Genomic DNA, 23,379 nt, shown 5'->3' on the forward strand with positions numbered 1-23,379 from the left:
TGCTTTGCCCCTCCCTGTTACCGTTTCCTTTGACATGGGATGGTGGTTTTCTTCTTAGCTAGGAAGTTAGGCAGGTGGTATCTCTCTCTATAGCTGCAGGGTAATGATGTCTTTGTTGTAGGTCCCTTACTTGACCCTGTTTAGCTGATAATCAAGAATGACTTTAAACAGCGATGATAATATGTCTTGGTGATGCCCAGAAGATTTTAACTTTGGTTATTTGGATCATCCACCACAGACCCTCCTGTCCAACCTGTGAGGGAGCGTGCCCTATCTGTGATTTACTCTTTCTTGCACACCAGCCTGAAAGCTTCTATCTGACCTCTAATTTAGCAAATTTTGTTGCTGGGAACAACAAAATATATGTTAAATTCCCCAAATGTACCCAAGGCTTCTTTTATAAACCAGGTGCTCTTGCCTAGCAGCAGGTTGGGTGGGAGTCACCAGGAGCAGGAGAGCATTGTTCCCAGGCCATCATTCACGGCCCCATCTTGTGCAGTGCAGTAGAAACCTGTGTGGTTTGTGTGGGAAGAGAGTAAGGAGGATTCAACAGTGGCACATTCTACAGGGACAGCTGCAGAAGGCATCAAAGAGGGAAATGCAGAGAAGTAGGCACACTCCATGCTGCAGAAATGGTAGCAGGAATCCCCAAATGTTTCAAACTCCATTTGCCCAATTACAGCATGTTACAGACCCTGCTGTGGTTCAAGATCTTTTCCACTACTCGTCATAACTTTACTCCCTAGCAATGTTCCTGGTGATTTTAGAAGTGTAGCATCTGACCTGTATGTTTAGGCCTAAGACAACAGAAATGAAGTGCCTGATATCTGTATTGCTCCCTAAAGTCAGTCACCCAGTCCCCAGCCCTTCACACATGTGAATGTTCTTGCTCTTTGTCTTGTGCATCGCCATTAGAGACACTGATGTTGATGGGGATCCTGCCACAGCACAAACCACTTGCAGCTACCAGGACAAAAATTATTGTAGGATACTGCCACAAGTCAGCATTTACTGCTTGCAAATTACTTTCTCTGTCTGAAGGCTTATCCTTTTTGAAAACAAATCAGTTATATTGTCTCAAATGGATTCATGCTAGTGAAAAATTTAGTTCAGATATGTGAACAAGAAACCAGACTACAACTACTGCCATGTTTCTGATACTCTATTCCTGCATTTGAGGCCAGACAATGCTATCAAGAATTTGCTAACATTATCTACCCAGAAATTGCATAATCTGGTATGTTTGTTATCTGCAGGGGCAAGTCACTATCTTCTGATGGATGAAAACTCACAAGATTCTGTACAAACAGTCATACCACCCGGATGCCACCAAAGATGGCTCTTCTGATGATGCCAAGAAGAAAAAAAAAAACAAACTAAAACACCCACCAAAAACCAAAAAAACAGCTCATAAAAAGTAACAAAACATTTCTTAGAATAGAATATTACAAGACAAATGTTCATTCTAATTGTACTATAAATATTATGTAAGCTTTAAGGGTGGCACGTTCAGTCCACCACCAGTTGTCTCTGCCAGGGACAGAAGCTGCAGTGCTGTGCTGCTGACCAGCAGCTTCCTGGAGTGTAAGAGGCTCCTCTGAGCAGAAACTCCAGTGTGGGAGTCCAGCTTTTCTGCTGACATGGCTCCCTGCGTGCACTGACCTTGCACAGATCTGTCCTGCCATCACCAAAAAGACATTCAGCATCAAGAAAGAAGGTGGCTTTGGCTGCTTTCAGCAGTGCTTTCATACAAATGTCAAGTAAATACTCCTAACTGCACTGTCACACCAGTCCCTCATTGCCTATAAGGAACCAGACCTCATCTAAAGAAAAACAGAGGTCTCTGGACCTTTGGAAAATTTGGAGCTCCAGACATATCTTGGAGGATTTGTCATTACATGACACAAAACTCTGTTTTTTTCTTAGTTAGGGACATGGGGAAAGTGGGAGGATGACTGAGTGGCTTGCCCCCAGGCAGTGGGTCTTTCTGAGAGGTTGGTGCCTGACCTCTTCTCCTACAGACATCGTCACAAATGTGATTCAAATCACAACAAACTGTGAACTTTTTGCCCCCTTTTACCCCAAAGTGGTGGGAAAGCATGTGTTCCTTGTTTGTGAAGAAAAGATTAATTTTAGCCTCTGAAGAATTCACAGAAAAAGAAATGAAGGCTGAATCAAAGGCAGTATATGAAAATGTCTCCCACTTGAAAATATTGGAACTTGCATGGAAGTTAAAATGGGAGTAGTTGAGTCCCTAGCAAGGTACTAACTACTCTGATGGCGAGGACTGCACTCTGTATATAAAAAAGGGTTTGCCAGCAGCACTGTCCGGTTTGTGGAGGACAGGTACATTGTCTTTGTCATTACTGTGTACAGTTCCTTAAGCAGCTTGGGTTATCTGCAAAGCCCATCTCCATTCCTCACAGTCCCAGACAGTGGCTTTTTAAGTAACAGGCTTCAAATAATGAAGTAAGGCTGCACAAGTCATTAAGTGGAAGTTATCTCTTCCTTCCCCATGCATGTCCAATTCTTTACCATGTTATTCCTAGTCAAAGCTAATGCAGCCAGATAAAATAGATTTTAGATAAACACATTCAGGGAGTTAAGTCCCGCAGTTTCAAGTCCAGGTATATCCCTGGTGGATCTTGTACTTTGAATAAAATACAAAACATTTCTAGGTATGAAATTCAGGTCAGTGTAGTTTTTTATCTATAATCAATATTTCAGTTTACTCCTGCTACCCAAATTGAGGCATGTGGAAAGAAAAGGAAGAACAAAAAGCAATACATCTCTTCCTTGGGTAGTGTAACATTTTCTGTCAAGGTTTTGGATTTTTGTTTGACATGTCCCTGGTCGTCAGCATGAGAAATCTAATGTAGGTTGAATGGAAAAGGTCCTCTGCCATAATGTTTAACTCAGAAGCCAGCGAACACACTGGAGCAACCCTTGGAGGGTACGAGGCTTCTTTTGCAAAGTTTCCAAATCACTTAATTAATTGAATGTCTAGCCTAGGGAATTTCCTAGAAAAGTTTCCTGGAAAGGGATAATGCGTTAAGGGCTCCTGACATGGGAATTGTGAAATGTCACAGCTCAAATCCAAACCCACTGAACTCCTTCTGCCCATGCCAAGAGTTCAGCCCTTCACTGTTGCAAGGGAGGGGAAGGAGGTCCTCTTGAACAATTCTGCTCTAGACTTGCCCCATTCTTGTAGAGACTGCTCTGAAAAGGGGTTTTCAATTGATGAGGAAGATGAAAGGATCACTACACTGAGCTAAGGGGTTTAGTGAGTCTTGTAGAATATTCAACAAGTTTCTCATTGAGCACCTGGTATGGACAGCTAGCTAGCTGTACACATAGACAGATATTTAAATAGCTCTTCATCATCGGCACAATCTGTTGTGTAGAGTTTTTGAAGGCTGTCCATGGTTTTCTGGAAGGCAGAACTTTGCCTCACGTGAAAACTAAGTTTATGTCAAACACAGCAATACTTACCTTAACTGGGATCTGTTGGAAAGCAGCCCACAATTTCCTGTTGCAAGGAAAGCAGCAAGCAGTCCAGAAGAGTGTGTGCTGGTGTGGGATGGGAAGTGGCAGCATTTGGGTGGGACAATCACACATGCAGCTGACAAAGAGGCTGCTGTACAAGGTATGTGCTCCTGCTCTAAGCAGACATGCTCTGAAAGAAATTTAATTAAAAACATGCATTGAAGTGGTAACAGGAATAAAGGATATTTTCTATTCTTCAAGGGTATTTGCTATTCTTTTCAAAAGGATTAATTGAGGAGTTAGCTAACTTTGTTAACTTCTAAACTATTAAAATTTAAAGAATTCACAGTTTATAGATTTGACAAGGAAGTAGCAATTAAGATGTATAAAAGCAATAGAACTCAAGTAAAGAGTCTTGCCTTTCTTCCATTACAGACAGAAGTTCAGCACTTACCTGAGTTTTATGAATCAACTGGCATACCACTATTATGCACAAAGACCTCAGTTCCTTGAAGGAGAATTTTGGCATAACATGGGTGATGTTTTTAAATCCTTCCTGCTCTACTGTAGAAAACTAAGATGTGTGCAGAGTGCCCTACTGCATGCAAGCCACAAGTTGGGATGGACACTCCTGTGTCTTGTGTCTCTGTAGTTCATCCCTACTTAGCTGGGGACTTCTCAAGCCATGTGAAGAAAAGTTTTTTGCATCTTTCTAGGATAATTTTCTGTCACCAGAAGGTCAGGAACACAGCAAATTTGAAAATGTTGCCAAAGAAAGAAAAATCAAATCCAACAGAAACTTGATTCTGCATAGGTAAGAGCTGCTACATTATTCTTCCTGATTTTGGTGCAGAAGCCAAGGTAGAAGATAGCAGAGAGTGCTGTAGTTCTTGATTTTAAAGTAACAGAGAAATCAAAAGTATCTCGAGTGTACACATCCTAGGAAACAACTTTTGAATCTAATACTATACTGTTGGAACACAAGAATAATTTTGCAGACTGTGATATTTTATTGTTCTCTGCAAGTGCTAAAAGATTTCCGAGCAAAAAACAAAAGCTCAGATCTCTTCATTGTGACACTGGGCCAGCTATTCTCAGTCTTCTTCCTGAGCATACTTTTCTGGAGGGATACTGGTTTAATATTTATCAGCATATCTACTCTAAAGTAAATGAAGTGTCATCTTGCCCCGTGGTAGATAAGTTCAAATTGCAACACTGAACATTACAGCTTGGATCTCTTTGAAGGATCAACAACCTATGGGCTTCAATGGATAGAATCTATAACTAATCTAACAACTAGTTTAATATCTGTTCTTTGTTCAAATATACTAATGAGATCAGTCAAGCCCATTAACAGTTCCCAGAGAAATAACCACCTAAGACATGGTTTGCTACTGCAGCTGACAAAGGCCTTCATTTCAATGAGAGCAGAATCAAGCTTATTAATTCTTATAGCTCATTAGTAATTATGGCTCCTGGCAATTCCTAGAGCTCATTAGTGTTATTGTTCCCAGTAAATTGTGATGGAATAGCTGATTATATTTCAGCAGCCTTTCAACAGGAAACAAGTTGATCCCATTTTCTGGAAGTGTTTTTAAGGTTTTTTATTTATTTCTAGCTCTAAATTAATTCCAAATTGTTCAGAACCAACAAAAGGGGTACATTCACCATAACTCATGCTGTCATCCCCTCTAGCAGAAGGCTTCCACCTCTGTGGGTATCGGGAACAGACCCTGATGCCCTGAGCCTGCAGATCCCAGTCCTGCTGTTCTATACTTGCTTGGCTACTGCTTTACACTCCATCAGTATTCTTTAACTAGAGTCTCTGCAATGTATACTGCTCAGAGAAAACAAGTTTCTGGTGATCTGTGAAGCCCTTCTAAGCATTAGCTCAGAATGCCTGACTCCCAGTGTGTATGTCTTCCCAACCTATCACTGAATTGTCTGAGAGGCAAACCCACAAGTATTTTATTTTGGTGCTCTGAATTGCATGATTGCTCACACTCTCTCCCAAATAACTTCCTAAATTTCCCTGTGTCAGGATATCCCTAACTTCAAGCCATGAACTGTGCTTGGGTTTAATATCAGAAATGAAAGGCAAAAGCCACAAGGTGGTGGCATAGTACTAAGCCCAACACAGGCTTTTGTCACTCCTCTGCAGTCAAAGCTACGTATTTTTAGGCCTTAGGGGCCAGAAAATACATGGTGAGGCTGAGAGCAGCAAAAGGTGATAAACTCACCCCAAGAGCCAGCAGAACTCACACCTTCCCTCCCACCACTGCTCGAACACTCCCCTGTGCTTCACTTTGCCTCTCAACACGCTTCCTTTGTCCTGTCTCTCTCTGCCCTAGGTTGGCTTAGCCTCATTCCTTTCCACACACAAGCTGTCTCTGAAGGGAGTGGTGCTATACCACACTGGCTGCCACGGGCCTCATGCAACAGACTTGGTAGCTATTCGTGAAACCTGGGCTTGAAAGCTGTTGCTTGCTCACTGAAATGTGCTGGGAGTCATACCACTTTCACATTATCTTCATGATTCCCATAGATTTTTGTGGTGGTGCACCCACGGCCATTCCTTTCCAGACTGCAGTGTGATCTGAGAAATGCTTGTTAGGCCTTTCCTTGAAAACACTACCTGGGCTCAGCTCTTTCTGAGCTTATCAGAACACTGTTCCCAGGAACTCCTAACAAGCTTGTTTTTCTCATAACCAGCCTTGGAAAATATTTCTCTGGCCTGAATGGCATAACATTCCTATTCTCACACTTTCAAAGAAAGTGCCGACCCAAACCGTGGCCAAGATGAAATATTGTTATGATTAAAGCCTTCTCTTTTGCAACCCAAACAGCAGTCCAAGATGGGGCCCTTTGAGCTCTCCTGGACCGCAGCGAGCCTGCGACCAGCAATGTCCCTCTAATGGGGACGCCCCTCAGAGCCAGCAAAACTCCAGGGTTGCTATACTTGGATGATCACTGAACCACCATGTGTCCTGGGCCGATACCCTCACTCCTCAAGGCCCAACCATTCTCCTGTCAGGAGATTCAAAAGCATCCAAAGTGAGTATTTTCATTGAGCTCTGAGGGAGATTTTTCCACAGCTACCTTATCTTGCACTGACTATGTTTGCCTGCATACCCTCTGCACATATGCTATAGAAAATATGGAAATTAGCTTAAGTTACAATTATAATTTAGGCTAAATGCTGGTAAGTGATTTCTCTGTTAGATTGTTAAACTATAAATTAAGATATAAGTTAAGCTAAAGCACTGTTAAGTTAGTGTTGTTAAACTTCAGGCCACATTCCTTTTCATCTTTGTTTACACTGTTTTTACCCACACATATGCACATATACCCCCCTAGGTAGTTTTCAATTAATTTCTGTTTTGATTACCTGGATTTTGTTTGGTTTTGTTGTTGCTTGCTTTCCCTTGTTGTGCCTCAGTTGTCCTCTGTAAGTAGATTGAATCTTACCTCTGTAAGTAGATTGAATCTTACAATCTTATTGTGCTTTGTAGTTCTGACTTTTGCTCATACCCTTGTGGGTGATTTTTTAGGCAATCTCAAGCACATTCGTTCAGGACAGATTTGAAACCAGCAAAATCTTCCAAAATAAAAAGCATGAGTACAAATGCTTATGAGAGGAGCAGCCTCTGGGGGAAAAGATGAACAGAAAATTCCCACCAGCATCCGGTCTTTATGAAGTTTACTTAGAATAGATGACCTTTCCTAAACTCTGGAAATTATTTTTTTGACTATGGATGATTTAACTATAAGCATTCACTTGGATTTCAAAGGCTTAGCAGGTTTCCACAGACATGTCTAGGCGCTGGCTCAGTTACAGCACATCTTGCTGAGCAACTTGAAACACACACTTTTAACTAGACATTTCTGTGGGAGGAACCTCAGAGCTTTTCTTGTGTTTGTGTGCAGCCCACATTCATAAATCACTCCATTACCTGACCTCTGTTCATGAGCTGAATCTCTCTTTGCAATCCAGGTCATGCTGCCCGTGAAAGGAAATTGTCTCCTCTCTCAGCTGGGCCCTGACCAACTTTGGCTTTTTGATAAAGCTCTCAAAAAAAAATCCCGAAGGCAATGGCAAGTAATGAACCAATGTAGAACAAGATGCAAAAGACAGGACGTTTATGGAGCGAAAGGGTAAAGATCTTTATCACAGCATGCAGAGCAGACACCAGGATGAACAAGCACCACGGCACTCTGCAGGTGGAGCTGCAGAGGGAAGGGTAGAGTTAATTCAGAAGCCTGGTAATTTCACAGTCAGGCAGATGGTATTTCAGAAGGTATAAAACCCACTGAACACTCAGTGTAGTTTCATTAGCAACTGCTAACGACTAAACACCAGAATTTATGTTGTTCTCTGAGCAAATAAACATCTGACAACAAATAACTGGAAGTTAGTATAGAATAAGGACAATTCCCGTCAACTGAATTGCATAGACGGTAGATTGGTAGATTTAAGAGTAGTAACTTGTCACACTAAGTCTGGAGAAAGAGTGTGGCTGGTTAACTATCTGGAAAATTATTCACTTCCCTATTCAAACCACTTCTAAAAAAATATATATATACACAGAATCACAGAATAGTTTGGGTTGGAAGAATGTAAAGGTCATCTAGTTCCAACCTCACTGCAATGAACGTGAACACCTTCAGCTGGATCAGGGTGCTCAGGGCACCCTCCAGCCTGATCTTGAAAGTTACAAGGGATGGGACATCTACCACCTCTCAGGGCAACTTGTGCCACTGTCTCACCACTGTCATTGTAAAATATTTCCTTATATTTTTCTTCAATCCACCCTCTTTCACTTTAAAACCATTATCCCTTCTGGGCCCTGTCTTAGTTGTAATCCCCACAGAAGTATTGAAAGGCTGCAGTGAGATCTCCCTGGAGCCTCCTTCTCTCCAGGCTGAACAAACTCAACACATCCTTTCGTCACGGAGGAGGTGCTCCAGCTCCCTGACCGTCTTTGTGTCTCTCCTCTGGACTTACTCCAACAGATCCACGGTCCTCGTGCTGGGGACCACAGAGCTGGATGCAGCAGTGGTGGGTCTCACCAGAGCAGAGCAGAAGAGTAGAATCACCTCCCTCAGCTTACAGAGATAGTAAAATATTTACATTTAAAAAAATAAAAATTCTCTTCTTCCTTTACCTTTTTTTTTTTTTTTTTTTTTTTCCTGCAGGGAAGATAAAAGCAATAAACATGTAAGCATTAGAAAGATGAGATGGAGTCAATTCCTTTGCCGTGCTCATCTCCTCACAGCTGCAGTGGATCAGTCTCCTGCTTTTATTCTCACCAGTGGCCTGGATGAACTAGAAGGAATTATGTTCTAGTATGAGTTCTCACAGAAAACAAGAAGAGATGTACAGACCCTACCGTTCATCCCACCTTATGCCCCACAGAAATACTCAGTGCCAAGTCAATCCCAGAAGCACAGGGTACTCACAGGTTTCCCTGACAACACCAGGTATGCAATATTCTTCTCGATTTCCTTTCTTAATCTGCCTTCAAGAAGATCAAAATGATAACCAAAACAAGGTTGGATTATCTTCTAAAGTATGAATATACTTTTAGTAAAAGTATAACTTCCACCTGGAAAAAAGAAATAGGTCAAGTTTCTCTAAAAGACTGCTTTCAAAAACACCTCAGAGAAGTATGAATATCTAAAATACACCAGGGAAAATGTATTGCAGAAATTATTTATTTCATGCCAATTTAAGTATTTGACTATATATATTGTAACACACATTTCAAAAATATAATCCAATACAACAGTAATTCAGAACACTACAGACAAAAATGTTTAACTCTGTGAATTTCAAAACAAGGTATTTATGCATACATACTCGTATCATAAGGCAAAAGAAGATAGTCTATCCATAAGCAGCACTCCTACAGCCTATCTTGATATACACTGGAGAATGGAGGTCTATTACTAAACCTATACTTACAAATTAATTCCCTTATCTTCCAGATACTTCTACAGAAACACAATGTATTTCTATTGAAAATAATTAATTTCTACAGTGATAGCTAAGGTATCATTCTGAAACTACTAGTTCACAGGAATGTCAAATATAACAACATTATCCTGAGAAAATAACTGAAGTTGCATACTAAAACACACACATGCACACAAAAGCATGCTGAGAACTTTGTTCCAATGCATTCTAAGAGAAACAAAGAATAAACCTGATTTGGCTTATGATATGACTCAAATAGAGGGTACCAAATATAATGCAATAAAATCAACAACAGCAATTAATGTATTTAAAAGGGATCTAGTTCAACGTGCCTTTTTTTTTTTTTTTTGCTAGGAATGCTGAATTTCTGTTAACATAATCAAATGGTGTAGGAGTGTCTCAGCTTCAGATTAGACTACTTAATTAGAGGCACAGCTAGTATTAGGTGACTGCCATGAAGCAGCACATATTCCTGCAGAGCCCATTAGGGAAAAGGAATGTAAAAGTTTCAGAAAGTTTACAAGACTCACAACTAAGCTGCTCTAAAAAAAGTAACAATTTTTTTAATTTCAAAGAAAAATTAAAAAGCTAGGACACGATATATCCCCTTAGTAGTGTTATTGTTAATAATTAAGATGCACCTATATGTCTGTAATGAACCATTCAGATTTTTTAAGAAGCTTCATAGAAAGTTTTCCTTCATAAAGTGTTCTCTATTTGGTATTAAGAATGCCCCACAGATTTCAAGTAATTAAAGCAATAATGAAGACTGAAACTAAATGGAGTATTTTTCACATAATATTTACAGTATTCCACGACAAATTTAATAAAATACAAATTACCATAATCATAGAAAATCATAGTAATAATTTTTAAATATTTCCTATGTAAAAACCATTGTTCATGTTGTATTTTAAAATAGCACGATAAATATTGAAAAGGCAGCAGCTTTCCACCATTCCTGTTAATACTGTTAATGACTACTTTACAAGTGCTTGACTGCAAAATAAAGTCAGATTACATACCATCATTTTTCCAGTAGTATAGTTTATAGAAGCATAAAGTTTCTTTTTTTCTTAACACTTTACTGTAGTTAAATAAGAAGCTATGTCGTCCTTTGCCCAAAGCAAACTATCACTATGAGCACAGATTAGAAGTTACACAACTTTTACCTTCCCTTATAAAAACACTGCCTCATTTCACAGCTGAGAGATGCACCCCTCCTTAGCTGAGTAGGGCACATATTTCCCAGTATACATATCAAAATATATATTAAGAAAAAGAGAACTACTAATCTAGTAGGAGTAATAAGTTTGACTACAGCTTTTTGCCTACCCATACTTTTTAAGAACTCCAACACTGATTAGGTACTGTTTTCACACTGCTTTTTGAAGTTCATTGTGACTTGCACACATTATTTTACTCATTTAAATCTTTGACAGGAAGACATTCAAACATTTGTACTTAACTTGGGTGGGATTTTTCGTGTTTTGGTGTTCACTGATAGAGAGAAAACCGCAGAAATGATGGCAAGAAGTATACACTAACTGCTCAGTAATTCAAGAAGTGAAACAATAAAGAAATATATAATTGACATTCTTTAGCAGCAAATAAGTATGACTCTATATATACACTGACAGAAAAATACATTAACACTCAGTTTCCAAAAGCACAGTTTGCAAGGGAAGTGTATTTAAAATCACCTAATTTGGAACATCAGAAGTGTTGCAAGAACACTGTTAGTCTACAGTCACTGCTTAAACATATCAAAGCTAGTTTTAACTTCATTTAGCTGCAGGGCTACTGGGACTGGAGCTGTAGCAGGGAAGAACCCATCAAGGGTTGCCACAATCTGTCTGAGAAGCACCATGGAATCCCAGAATGGTTTGGGTTGGAAGGGATCTGTAAAGGCCACCTAGTCCAATGCTCCTGTAATCAGCCAGCACATCTTCAACTAGAACTGAGTGCTCAGAGCCATGTCCAGGCTGGGCTTGAACGTTTCCAGGGACAGGGCATCAACAGCTCTCTGGAGTGGGGTAAATCCTTAGGGACACAGCCCCCAGCCAAGTTCTGCATTTTTTGTCCTAGCAGTAACCAAACTTGTTTGAAACTAGCTCAAGTGAACAGCAAATGTTATTCTTCTACAGTTGTACACCATATTTCTTTATTGAAAGCATTCCAGATTCAGTCATATGAACCCATAATGAATTTTCAAAACATACATTAAATTAGCCAATAAACAGCATGTAATTAGAGCCTGGATAACTCCTATGGAAAAAACTTGATTTCACTTATCAACTCCTTGTTTAACTGAACAGCATCCAGGGACTATGTGACAGCAGGCATTGCCAAGCATGATACAGAGAATTCTTTAGAGCTTTTCAGAGCTCAAAAAGCAGCCATTGGTTCTCCCTTACTCCACTGCAACATCAAAAATGTTCAGGTCAGAATGTCTATGTTAGAATCTGAAATCCCACAGCCATTAATTTATACAGTTAACTCTTCAAATTACTGTATTCCAATGAAATCTGCACTAGGGACTAGTTACCTGTTATATATAAAATCTTGACCATGTTTCCCCTGAAAATTCTGTTTGCAGCCATTTCACTGAGAGGGGGAAATAAACAGGCCCCAAGAAGGCTCAATCCCATTGTCTAGTCACCAGGAAGTAGGTAAGGTTATTTCACAGATTTTCAGAAAACAAGACTCTCCTTCTAATAGTTTTTCTACTGGCTCTGAATTAGATCCCTTTGAAGTGACATCTCAAGAGTTAAACAAAGAGTTTGAATTTTATTTCTGCCAAAGATTTTTATAAATAAATCGCTGATCCAAATTTTTAAAAAAGAAATATAGAGTCTAAGAACATTCATGTGGATGGGTGTCCAAGAACATATACAACACCTTTCATATAAGGATGAATTCAAGATAGCACTACTAAGTAGTTAAAAAAGAAATTAAATAGCTGCTACCATAGAATTCCTAAAGAAATATCTGAATAAAGAGACTAATCTTCTCAACTTCCAGTCCCAGTAAGATTCAAACCTAAGACTTGGAACAAGCTTTTACAAACACTAAAAAGTGACCTCATATGAGTAGTCTGGAAATTGCATGAGCTTGAATGCCTGTGGGTATGGCTGACATTCAGTGTATTCACCTAAGAACAAAACTGACAATTATTGTATGTCTGCTAATTTATTAATATAATTATTTCTATACAAATAAAGATTTTTTTTCTCCTTCATAGTAACAATTCAGTGTTTCAAAACAGGCAGATCAATGTATTACAAATACCACTACTGTTACAACACATATACTAAAATCACAGGAGGTAGAGTTAGATCCCCATTAACAATTACTTGAGAAAACACAGACTATTTTAAAAAATTCCTAGAATATGTCATTCATGAAAACTTACTTTTCATAATAACTCATTCCTAGCTGCTTTAAGGGATGTGTTTTTTAAGCATGATAAAAAATGCATGATAAAAACATGTTCTCTTTTAGTTTTCAACATAACTTTGCAATAAGCACATAAGAAAGCTCCCAAGTGGTAAAGATTTCAGAGAAACTGGAAAAAAAGCAACATTTTAAATTATTCAAATTACCAAAGTTATAATGAATTTGACCACATCTTTTACCTTATGATTATATCTGAAAATTCATACAACTAATTATGATTTAAAAATATGCCTACACTAATGAAATTAATGTGACGCTTTTTCACACTGTTAATAATTGGCATTTTTGAATGGCAAAGTATTACTCTTTTTGCAACAACCTACTGCAAAATACAGGCACCTTAAAAACTGATACATAATGCAACCAGGGTATTTAGGATATTAGAAGTGTTTACCATTACCTAGCCATGCTATGTATTTCCCTTCTTTTAAAGAAATACTCTACAGTTTGAAGCCGTGCCTGAGGTGCGTGCAAATTATCATATTTCAGTATTTAATTTCATCTTCATAGTATGTTTCTTTTACAGTTACAAAAAAACTAGAGTGCCATGATTTTGAATCATTACATCTGTAAAGATCTTAAGCAGACGTATCTTCAATAATGTATTCTTGCTATTGCACATACGCTCATATGACAGTGACACTCAGGTCCATATTCAATTTCAACTATTTACACATGCTAAAATCATGTATCTGCATATAATGTTGGAAAATAAAAAATACAGCCTTTTTTGACCAACACACATCACTCCAAAATTTATACCAAAAAAGATTCATGGAACCACAGAGTACCAGGATGGAAGGAACCTCAAGAGCTGTCTGTTGACACCAAGCTGTGTGGTGCAATTGGTAGTGGAGGGAAGGGAAGCCGTCCAGAAGGACCTGGACAGGTTCTACTTCAGAGGTTGGTCTGTGCAAAGTAAGGACAAGGTCTTACACCTGGGTCATTGCAATCTCAGGCAAAACTTCCAAGTTGGGCAGAGAACAAAATGAGAGCAGCCCTGCCCAGGAGGGCTTGGGGGTGCTGTGGGTGAGAGGCTGCACATGCCCCGGCCATGGCACTGCCAGCCCAGAGAGCCAAACGTGTCCTGGGCTGCATCCAGAGCCCCGTGGGCAGCAGGGCAGGGAGGGGATTCTGCCCCTCTGCTCTGCTCTGCTCAGACCCACCTGGAGCACTGCATCCAGAGCTGGGCTCCCAGCACAGCAGGGACAGGGACCTGCTGGAGTCAGCCCAGAGGGGGCCTCCAGGTTGGTGAGAGGACTGGAGCACCTCCCTCAATGAAGAAAAGCTGAAAAAGTTGGGGCTGCTCAGCCTCGTGAAGAGAAGGTTGAGTGGAGACCTCACAGGAACCTTCCAGTGTCTGAACATGCCTAAAGGGAAGCTGGAGAGGCACTCTATATCAGGAGGTGTATTAATAGGACAAGGGGGGATGTCGGGAAGGATGAAAGTTTGACAAGAAAGTCTCACAAACATGTATGCTTAGCAGAAAGATTTTTGAGTGTAAAAGCTGAGGAAGGAATAGAGATGGAAGCAAGTTTTGATACAGAAGAAAGGAATGGCTGATCCAATCTTACTAGGCGACCAAGGAGGCAAAGGGTATGTTAATTAGAAGGGGTTTTTATGACTTAGAGCAAAGGATAAACCTACCTCAAACAAGAAGATGTTTTTACCAAGCAGAAAGACAGCACAGGCAAACAAGTCAGCAGATGTTGCAAGTAGAAAAAAGGCCTCAGAATTTTCCACTGCAAGAAAACTGAAAAAGAACTTCTAACTTAAACTGTAATGTAATAAAACTTTTAGTGACTGGAGAATAGTGACATGAATATGGTAATTATAGTAGGATAGGCTATAGATAAAAGTTAAGGTATAGATTGGTTCTACTCTATTAAGATGCTTAGCAAAGAAAAGTATATAATACATTTGCAACCTAAGCTAAGGGTCTCCAGGCCTGCCTGCAGCTGACAGCCATAGGCACAGGCTCTGTCGCCCACGACCCTGGACTGCTGTAACATCTTGGATGTAATAAACTGCATTTGGAAGAGCTGCCTGGAGTTCCACATCTCTCATTTAGGGTCTTAGGGAAATGGGTGAAAATTGGAAGAGGACAGATTTAGATTAGATATGTTAAGAAATTCTTTATTGTAAGGGTGGTGAGTACTGGCACAGCTTGCCACACAGAACTTGTGGATGCCCCATTTGTGGGTGTGTTCAAGGCCAGGCTGGATGGAGGGCTGAGCAACACCGGAAGGTGTCCCTACCCATGGCAGAGGGACTTGAAATTAGATGATCTTTAAGGTTCCTTCCAACCCAAACCACTCTGTGACTATGATTTTACAGTCCAACCTTTCTCAGCAAAAGCACAGATGATATAACTGCACTTTGGATGCATCAGTATGCTCTCACAGCATTGGTTAAAATACAAAATTAAAAATTCCAAAAAATCTCTTCCCCAAACTTAGACTGTTACAGTTCAAGTTGAGCCCTAGGTATATTTATGAGTTTACCATCTATTAACTTTAAATCGTTTTCTCCTTTTGGTCATGACACAAAAGCCCACACTGATGCACAACAGTATCTACAACAGCAGAAGCATATTCACAAGTGGTGAAGTTATCATACACGTGCATTTCCAAAAGAGTTGTTCCTTCATATTTTTTTTAAGAGTCTTTGATGGTTTAGTGATATATCGTAAATACATTATATTCCAAGCAATGAGTAGGAGCTAGATTTCCACTGAATTTTCTTTAGCTTTGATGAGCTTAGACATCATCAAATATTTTGCTTCGAGACATTGACAGGTATCTTCCACCAGGCTGGTACCTGCAGAATCAATTTCAGAAGTGAAAAAGTGTCACAGGAAATAGAAAAATAAAGACCCATTAACTCATCTAACTCTCTTTGCAATCTTACTCCTTAACTCCGGTGAATGATGAATTTGATGTTCTACTGAATTAGTTTCCATGAAAATTTGAAAGACAGTCATTAAATTAAACCTCATGTGACCAAGAGAAAGAGTTATATGAATACTGAAAGTCTTAAAGAACTATATTTCCCGAAACAAAGGAAAGAAGTTGGATGTTTTGGTTGAACAGGACCTTTTTTGAAACCTGCAACCACACCAACTAAACAAATAAACAAAAACCCGAAACACAATAAACCTAAACAAACAATGGCACCCATAAAGTAGCTGTGGGTGCTTAACAGTACATCTCATGGGGTATTCTTAGAAGAAATACAGTGTCAAAGATAATGCCTGCGTCAAACAAATACCTGCATGCTTACTGGTAAAAGAGAAACTTCACAAATTGTTGATCAAAGATATTTTAGAAACACTTTAAAGACACAAATAAAGTCCAACACAGGCACAATGAAGCTCCTCACTTTAGTATTTAGTAAAATCTGAATGAACACAACGCCAGAACCTGGTGTCCTAACTGTCCTTATCGTCCAAAAATCTTCGATTTACTGCAGGAGCTCTAGTTTTGAAAACCAATGTTACATAAGCTACTTCTAAATTAACTGAAATTCCATACGCAATTACTCTTGACTTATTACTTCCATGAAATGAAATGAAGGTTACTGGGCGAATCTCAACTAAGCTTTGAAGCTCCTGATTTTTTTTTTAAAGAAGTTTAGAATGTTCCACTTTGCAAAGCAAGTAGAGATTCCCAGAGACTTCCTTGTACTTGAAAAGTATTTGCTCCAGAATAATTACATATGCATACTCCTGTTTTTAGTAGACAATCCCTTTGACACTGCATGGAAGCCAACTGCTGACAGGAATTCTAGGGTAGTTCCTCTTTATAAACTTTTGTGTTTAAAAACCTGCAAGTGTTCAAATGTGGTGATATGAGACTAAACCAGTTGTCTGAATCAACCTGTAAAAGCTGGCAGTGCCATTTCACAGCATTCTTTACATGTTTCTGAGCCGGCATTTGCTTATTGACATTATAGATAGAAGTCCACTGAAACAATGACTTTCTGTGACTCTTTTTGATGGGGGTAAAATAGTTTTAGCTGAAAAACAACAAATTAGAAGTTTTTATATGTGAATTTTGAACTATTTTTCATTTCTACACTATAACCACCCCTCCAAAAAAAAAGCACCCATACAATGTATTACTTGTTTCTTAAATATAAGCAGAGCTTAGCAGTTACATAAGGTGCTCTGTGACTGAGGAAATTTGATGTTGCAGTCACAACCACAGAATCACAAAATTCTCTGCTACAGACAGAGCTACAGAGTGCTATATCAACTATGTACTCTGTTCAGGAAGTTCAGATTTTAATTTACTTCAGTAGTTCCAAGATCTGATACCCAGCTGTATTCCTGCAGCAGATCCTGTAACATTCATTTTTCTTTCCTACAGCCTTTTCATAATGAATTTTATACTGGAAAATCAAGAGAGCTTTCTCCAGCTGAGCTTTGTAGGAAATCCGGGAAAACCTTACACGTACATCTGTCTGTTGAGGCATACACCTAGACCTGGTAGCTCGGTGTGCAGCTGCAGGTTGTGCCCTGGATGTCAGGATATGGGAGCCCCAGGCAAGGTGCCATGAACAACAAAGAAAGGGCACAGGCAATTTTGTCCCTGCCGCTGGACTGGATACTCAGAGACTGTGCAGGAGCCACAGGCTCAGCTGGAAGAGTCTGGTTACAGTGCACATGGGCTGTGAGGTGTAAAAGCTCAGGGATTCTTTTGTTTGGGGTTCCTCCCCAAAGGCACCAATTTGAGCTGTTATACTGTCACGTCACCGTGATTAGAGGAACCAGATATCTGTGACTTTGCTATGGGAAACATGCGGTCAAGCTGGAAAGGGAAAATTTTCTGACTGTGAGAGTGGGGTGAGTAGGGAGGGAAAGGGGGACTGGGTCCCCCTGGGTCCTTGGAGCTGCCTGTGGTGAAGGGGCTTCAGTCCCAGCAGTGAAAGTCTGGGGTGGCACGAGTGTGACCCCCGCAGACTGTGCCATGAATGGTCACACTGGGATGTTTCCTTAAGATGCATGTCATTCGCTAGTTTTATATGCAGTGGTTTTCAAATTGTTCCATATATAACATTATATCCAGCTCAAATCTTACTCTGACATTTCTAAAAAGCCTGGAACACATTCAGGTTTTAATAGGTTTTAAAATTATTTCCTTATTATAGGCGAAAAGGAAGAAAGGAAAAAAGTTAGATGAAATTATAAACTTCATTTACAAAATTCTTATTATGAAACATTTGATACAGCTGTCATAGGTCAGAAAACAGTAGAAACTTTTAACTGGAAATTACAGAGACTATTCCTCACCTTCCCGAGTCCGATTCAAGGGGGTCATCATTAACAGAGTCTGCATTAAAATCCAAAGGTTCTGCATCCTGAAGGAGTTCTATTCTATCTCTTTCAGTCCTACCATTTGAACGGGTATACTTTGATAGTGCTGGAAAGTGAAAGGAGTGAAAGAGACTTATTTGCTTTGTGAACAGCCTGGAGGGTATGGAGACATCAAATTTTAAAAACCATTATGAATAAAAAAGCAATCTCATCCACAGCAAAAGTGCAATGATTTAGAGTAAATTTAATAATAGACTAAACTTGCTCAAACTTGTAGTATTTCAATTTTGTATCTCCAAAGAAATACAACTACAACTTTTGCCCCTCCAAGAGGTTGAGATCTACCTTGCAAAGAATCAAGGAAAATAAGAAACCACTGGCAAGCATTACTTTAAAATCATCCATTCATCCTCCCAGCTTCATGCTTTAACTAAGCTGTTCAGACCGTTTTTTTGATTTTTTAAAAAACAAAAACAAACAATCTCATGAGTTGTTTTGCAGTTTACTCTGTGACCTTCACTATGTCAGTACCTATGTCTTGTTTTAGAGCTGGAATGCTACATAATCACATGATGAATTAGAATGCAACTGCAGTTAGTCTACCACTAAAAATTTGCAACTTTGTACAGAGGAGAGAGAAATCTACCAGTGTTTTCTTAAAAGCATATTCAAAGCTTTCCTCCTCCCCTTTTTCCTCCTTTTTCTTCAGTTTCATTTTATTTGCTGTTAGCTTACAAGAGCACAAAAAATACAGAAAAAAACATTCACATTCTGACAAACTTTTCTGAAGTCTAAAGCATTCAAAAAAAAAAAGTATTTTGCTAATAGACATTATTAAATGAAGGTATATACACTTATGTGATGTTACATTTGTTGGTCATCTGATTGCTCCATTATTCCAGTCTGAGACAGCTCACTTGCAAGCAGAAGAGGTAAATTTTAAGATTTACAACACCCAACTTCAAGATGTATAATGAAGTTTTTTTGTTGACAACTGCTACTCTAATGGCAATCATTATATATCACATAAGACCAAGTAATTGGTCTGAAGAATAGTAAGAATCTCTGATCCCAACTAGTTGGAGATGGAATGAAATACAGTACTCTTTTGAGTGCCTTAAATGGCAAGGCAACGCTGAGCCACAGAAGTAAACATTATCAGCACAGCATCTAAGACAAAAAGAATATTTGAAACTACTTTCACATCCAGTGCTGTGAAGAAAATGTACTGAAACAAAACAAAACGAACTTCCCTCCAACCCAAAAAGCTTACATCTATTGGCATTGGTCTCTGAGAAGCTGGATTCTTTCTGGTCTGTGTGGACAGCTCTGCTTCTGGTGGAATCATCTCTATTTCCATACCGTTCCTTCCATTCCTGGAAAAACACCACCAAGAAAAATGTAAGTTGGGAGGAAAATGGAACACAGTAACAGTTCAGTATCTAAATACAGGAAGAATTTTTGTTTCATTTTAAACTCAAAATGTGTTCCTTCACTAAACCAGTTATCATAATTGTTCTTAAGAAAAAGACTTATAAAAGAAATTGTATCTCAAATCTGCTCTCGAAGTTCAGCCAGCTGCTCTAAGTTGGTGGGAACGGCTGCTTTCTTTGATCACTACTTCCATCTAGTGGCAAAAAGGAAAAATAACAAGATGCACATAGCACAGATAAATTTGTAGCTTAGTGTCAGGTCATTTCACTGTATATTAAATGTATCATACACTTGCTATTTTGCTTCCCAACAAGTTCAAAGTTTTAAAACTACAAGGCGGAGGGAAAGGATCTGTCCTAGGGTGACGTTATGATGCCTGTATTCCCAACTGTGTGTTCTGTTTATGCTGGATATTATATTCTGTGCTTTCGAGACTGGCTCTGAGAGTGAACGCAGGGAGAAGAAGCACAGAGTTTGTGATCAGCGACTGCACATTCAGCGCGACTGTGTTGCTCTGTTGTTGAGCAGAACAGGCTCTCCTTTGCTTTTTAGTTAGTTTAGCTGGCTGAGGCAGAGAAGTCCCCTGCACTGCTTTTCTTTCCCTTTTCCTGGAACCATTCAAAGCTGCTCCGGAGCGGGTCCCGGAGCACCGGGAGCTCGCAGCTGCGGCCAGCGGGGCCTGCTCTGGGCAGCGGCCTTTCCCAGCGCCGGGGGGACTGACAACAGAGCGACCCCCCAGGAGAGACCTTCTGAATTTCTCGTCTCTTCAGAGCAGTGGGTGAGTTTTGTCAGCTGGTGTTGTTCATTTTGTGTGCTGGGGAGTGCTTGACCTGTTAAATAAACAGGTTTTTTATACTTCTCTCTGATGCAATTTTTCCCAAACCAGTTGTGGGGAGGGGCCGTGTAGGTTTGCTTTCTGGGGGGGCCCCTTTTGGAGATTTTCTCCCAAATTTGCCCTAAACCAGGACAGGATCAAAAGAAAGGTCTATGCAGTACTGGCTGTCATCTAGGATTCAATTATACATGACCTTGGAAAACCAAGAGGTTTTAGTCCCAGTACTGTCTTGCATCCATCCTTTCTCTCATCTACCTTTTATTGTGACTTTCTAGCCTAGCTTTTGTTATAAACTAGTGAAACACTACAGCTTCACAAATCATTCAATACAATATGCGCAGAAAACATGACTTTAATAAAACATTTTGTTTGTTATTCAGTGGAAACTGTTAATTCTGTCTTAAATGTAATTCCCTCCTCTGGCAAAAAATAAAATAGAACCTGTGCCTATGACTTTCCAACCAGCACACAAAACAATAAATTTGGGAGGGGTCCACATTTCAGTATGACAACTCTGCAACTGCAGTTATTTCAAGCAGAGCAGTATCAGTATAAGAGACTGGTAATATGCCATTTTAGATTATTCTGTATCCTAGTAATCAGGGTCGTTTTTAATGCTTGTTGTACCTACTGGCATACACCACAGCATCACTGAGTAAGAGTAGTGTCCAAGTAGTGTCATTAAAATTGTCCTCTAACCTTCCATAAATAACTCCTAATCAAGACTATTCAGCAAGATTAAACTGATTCCATAAATTATTTGGGACTCTTTTTTTGTGAAATAGGTAATTCTGAATTAAATATCCATGATAAATCCTATCAAATATTGCAGTATAATGTTATAATTAGCCAAACAAATCTCATACCCTTCTTCTGTTTTCACCTTCCTCCTGCCTCTGTCGTTTTCTTTTCTCTAAAAATGAAAAAAGAACTTTGTCTGAGCACCATATATGGAAAATCATTAGCATTTAAAAAAAATAAACAATGAAAATCCGAAGTTAACTAATGACGATTCTTATGGAAATACATGACTTCTACAATTAAACAAAAACAAAACAAAAAGCTGCTTGTCTATTATTATGAAATTTCCCATCAAAATTATTTTGTCATGATGGTATCTTGGATCACAGCATAACATTTGGATTCCAGCTGTCAAAGCAAAAAAAAAAAAAAAGAAGAAAAAAAATCAAACAAACCCTTAGAAATAATTGGGAAAGTATGATATTAAGAAAAAGAAATGAAGAAAAATCTTCAGCATTCTTGAATCAAAAACTTCATGAAGTTCTGTGAGGCCCAACTACTTTGGGTTCCCAATTACCCTGTGACCCAATTACTTTGTGTCCTATCTGTTATAAAGCTGGAAGTATAACATCACATATCAATGTCATCATCACCTCTTATTTAAGGGAATGAAATTTTGGTCTTTCTCCAAAAAAAACCATACTACTATGAGTAAACCCAGGTTTTGTTTTTCACCACCTGTGGGAATAAAGGTATTCCATAATATAACACTGTATCCAGAAATTTCAATTTCTAAACATTTACTCAAAAATTACAATGGCTTTTTGCAACTTTTAAGAAATACTTTCAATAAAAATTAATGCAAAATAAAAAGCTTTCCATACCAGCAGGTGATTCCAGTTCTACATAAAAATCATGCGTTCTCTAATTAAACACAGCTGTTGACACAGCAAAAAAGACTGAAGGAAATGACTGAATTTGTGTAGCTCAATCAACACACAAAAAAAGATTAGTTTGTTGATGATAAAGACAATGTAAATGCTAACCATCCTTTATGACAGACTACACAAGGACCTGCTAAGGTATTATTTGTTCAGTAACACACTGTAAAATATTTAGAAATATCTAAAATTCAGACACTGGATGAGTAAAACTGGTACCTCATTTAAAATGTCAATGAAGTCCATCAGCGGACTTTACATAGTGACCGCATTGCTCTAAGTTTATTGCAGTTTGTGCTGTGGCGTTCCTCAGTACAGCTTTCAAAATACTGACAGACAGCATACTTTTTTTTTTTTTTTTTCCTGCAACATTTGAGACAAATATAATCCAAAAACATGCTATATAATGAGGAAAAGATTGAAGTACTTAATGTATTCTTTGCCCAGTCTTTAAGACTGAGACCAGTTACTGTCTGAGTACCAGGTTCCCTGAGCTGGAAGGCAGGGACGGGAAACAGAATAAAGTCCCCAAAATCCAAGAGGATATGATCAGTGACCTGCTACACTGCGTGGACAGACACAGGTCTGTGGGGCCAGATGGTATCAGCCCAAAAGAACAGAGGGAGCTGGTCAAAATGCTCACCAAACCACTTTCCTTTAAATTTTCAATTGGGTCACAACAACCCCATGCAGTGCTAAAGGCTTGGGGCAGAGCAGTTGGAAAGCAGCCTGTTGGAAAAGGACCGGGTAGTGCTGACTGACAGTGGCTGAGCATAAGCCAGGCTGTGCCCAGGTGGCCAAGAAAGCCAATGGCATCTGGCTTGGATCAGCAATGGTGTGGCCAGCAGGGCCAGGGCAGTGACTGTCCCTCTGTGCTGGATAGTGGAGAGGCCAAATTTCAAATCCTGTGTCCAGTTCTGGGCCCCTCAATTCAGCAAAAATATTGAGGTGCTGGAGTGAGTCCAGAGAAGGGCAGTGGAGCTGGGGAAGGGTCTGGAGCATGAATCTGATGAGGAACAAGGTGGAGTCGTTTAGCCTGGAAAAGAGCAGGCTCAGGGGAGAGCTTATCACTTAACAACTCCTTAATAAGAGGGTGTAGTGGGTAGGGGTTTGTCTCCCAAGTAACAAACAACAGGATAAGAGGGAATGGCCTGAAGTTGTGCTACGAAGTTTGGATATTGGGAAAAAA

General features: G+C 39.4%; 2 protein-coding genes across 7 annotated transcripts in view; both read right to left on the reverse strand.

Moving 5' to 3' along the window:
* The window catches only part of CAPSL (calcyphosine like), a 32,323-nt gene extending 16,764 nt beyond the window's left edge, over positions 1-15,559 (reverse strand). The window contains exons 1-2 of one of the 3 annotated variants that reach the window (XM_041466115.1): positions 15,542-15,559; positions 3,493-3,676 (exon numbers count right to left, since the gene is read on the reverse strand). In XM_041466115.1, coding sequence (XP_041322049.1) covers positions 3,493-3,676; positions 15,542-15,549 — 192 coding nt within the window. In that variant the 5' untranslated portion in view covers positions 15,550-15,559. Of the gene's footprint in view, positions 1-3,492; positions 3,677-8,946; positions 9,076-15,541 lie in introns of those variants that run through there. The other 2 variants (XM_041466119.1, XM_041466117.1) reach the window with 2 other exon arrangements.
* LMBRD2 (LMBR1 domain containing 2) overlaps positions 1-23,379 on the reverse strand; it is a 49,601-nt gene that overhangs the window by 7,074 nt on the left and 19,148 nt on the right. Inside the window, exons 15-21 of one of the 4 annotated variants that reach the window (XM_041466109.1) lie at positions 21,375-21,421; positions 19,513-19,615; positions 18,216-18,345; positions 14,570-15,742; positions 8,947-9,092; positions 6,875-8,812; positions 3,493-3,676 (exon numbers count right to left, since the gene is read on the reverse strand). In XM_041466109.1, the coding sequence (XP_041322043.1) occupies positions 15,682-15,742; positions 18,216-18,345; positions 19,513-19,615; positions 21,375-21,421 (341 nt within the window). In that variant the 3' untranslated portion in view covers positions 3,493-3,676; positions 6,875-8,812; positions 8,947-9,092; positions 14,570-15,681. Of the gene's footprint in view, positions 1-3,492; positions 3,677-6,874; positions 8,813-8,946; positions 9,093-14,569; positions 15,743-18,215; positions 18,346-19,512; positions 19,616-21,374; positions 21,422-23,379 lie in introns of those variants that run through there. The other 3 variants (XM_041466110.1, XM_041466111.1, XM_041466112.1) reach the window with 3 other exon arrangements.

Source organism: Pyrgilauda ruficollis, unplaced genomic scaffold, assembly GCF_017590135.1.
Source record: "Pyrgilauda ruficollis isolate IOZ18807 unplaced genomic scaffold, ASM1759013v1 scaffold199, whole genome shotgun sequence".
Taxonomy (NCBI): Eukaryota; Metazoa; Chordata; class Aves; order Passeriformes; family Passeridae; genus Pyrgilauda; species Pyrgilauda ruficollis.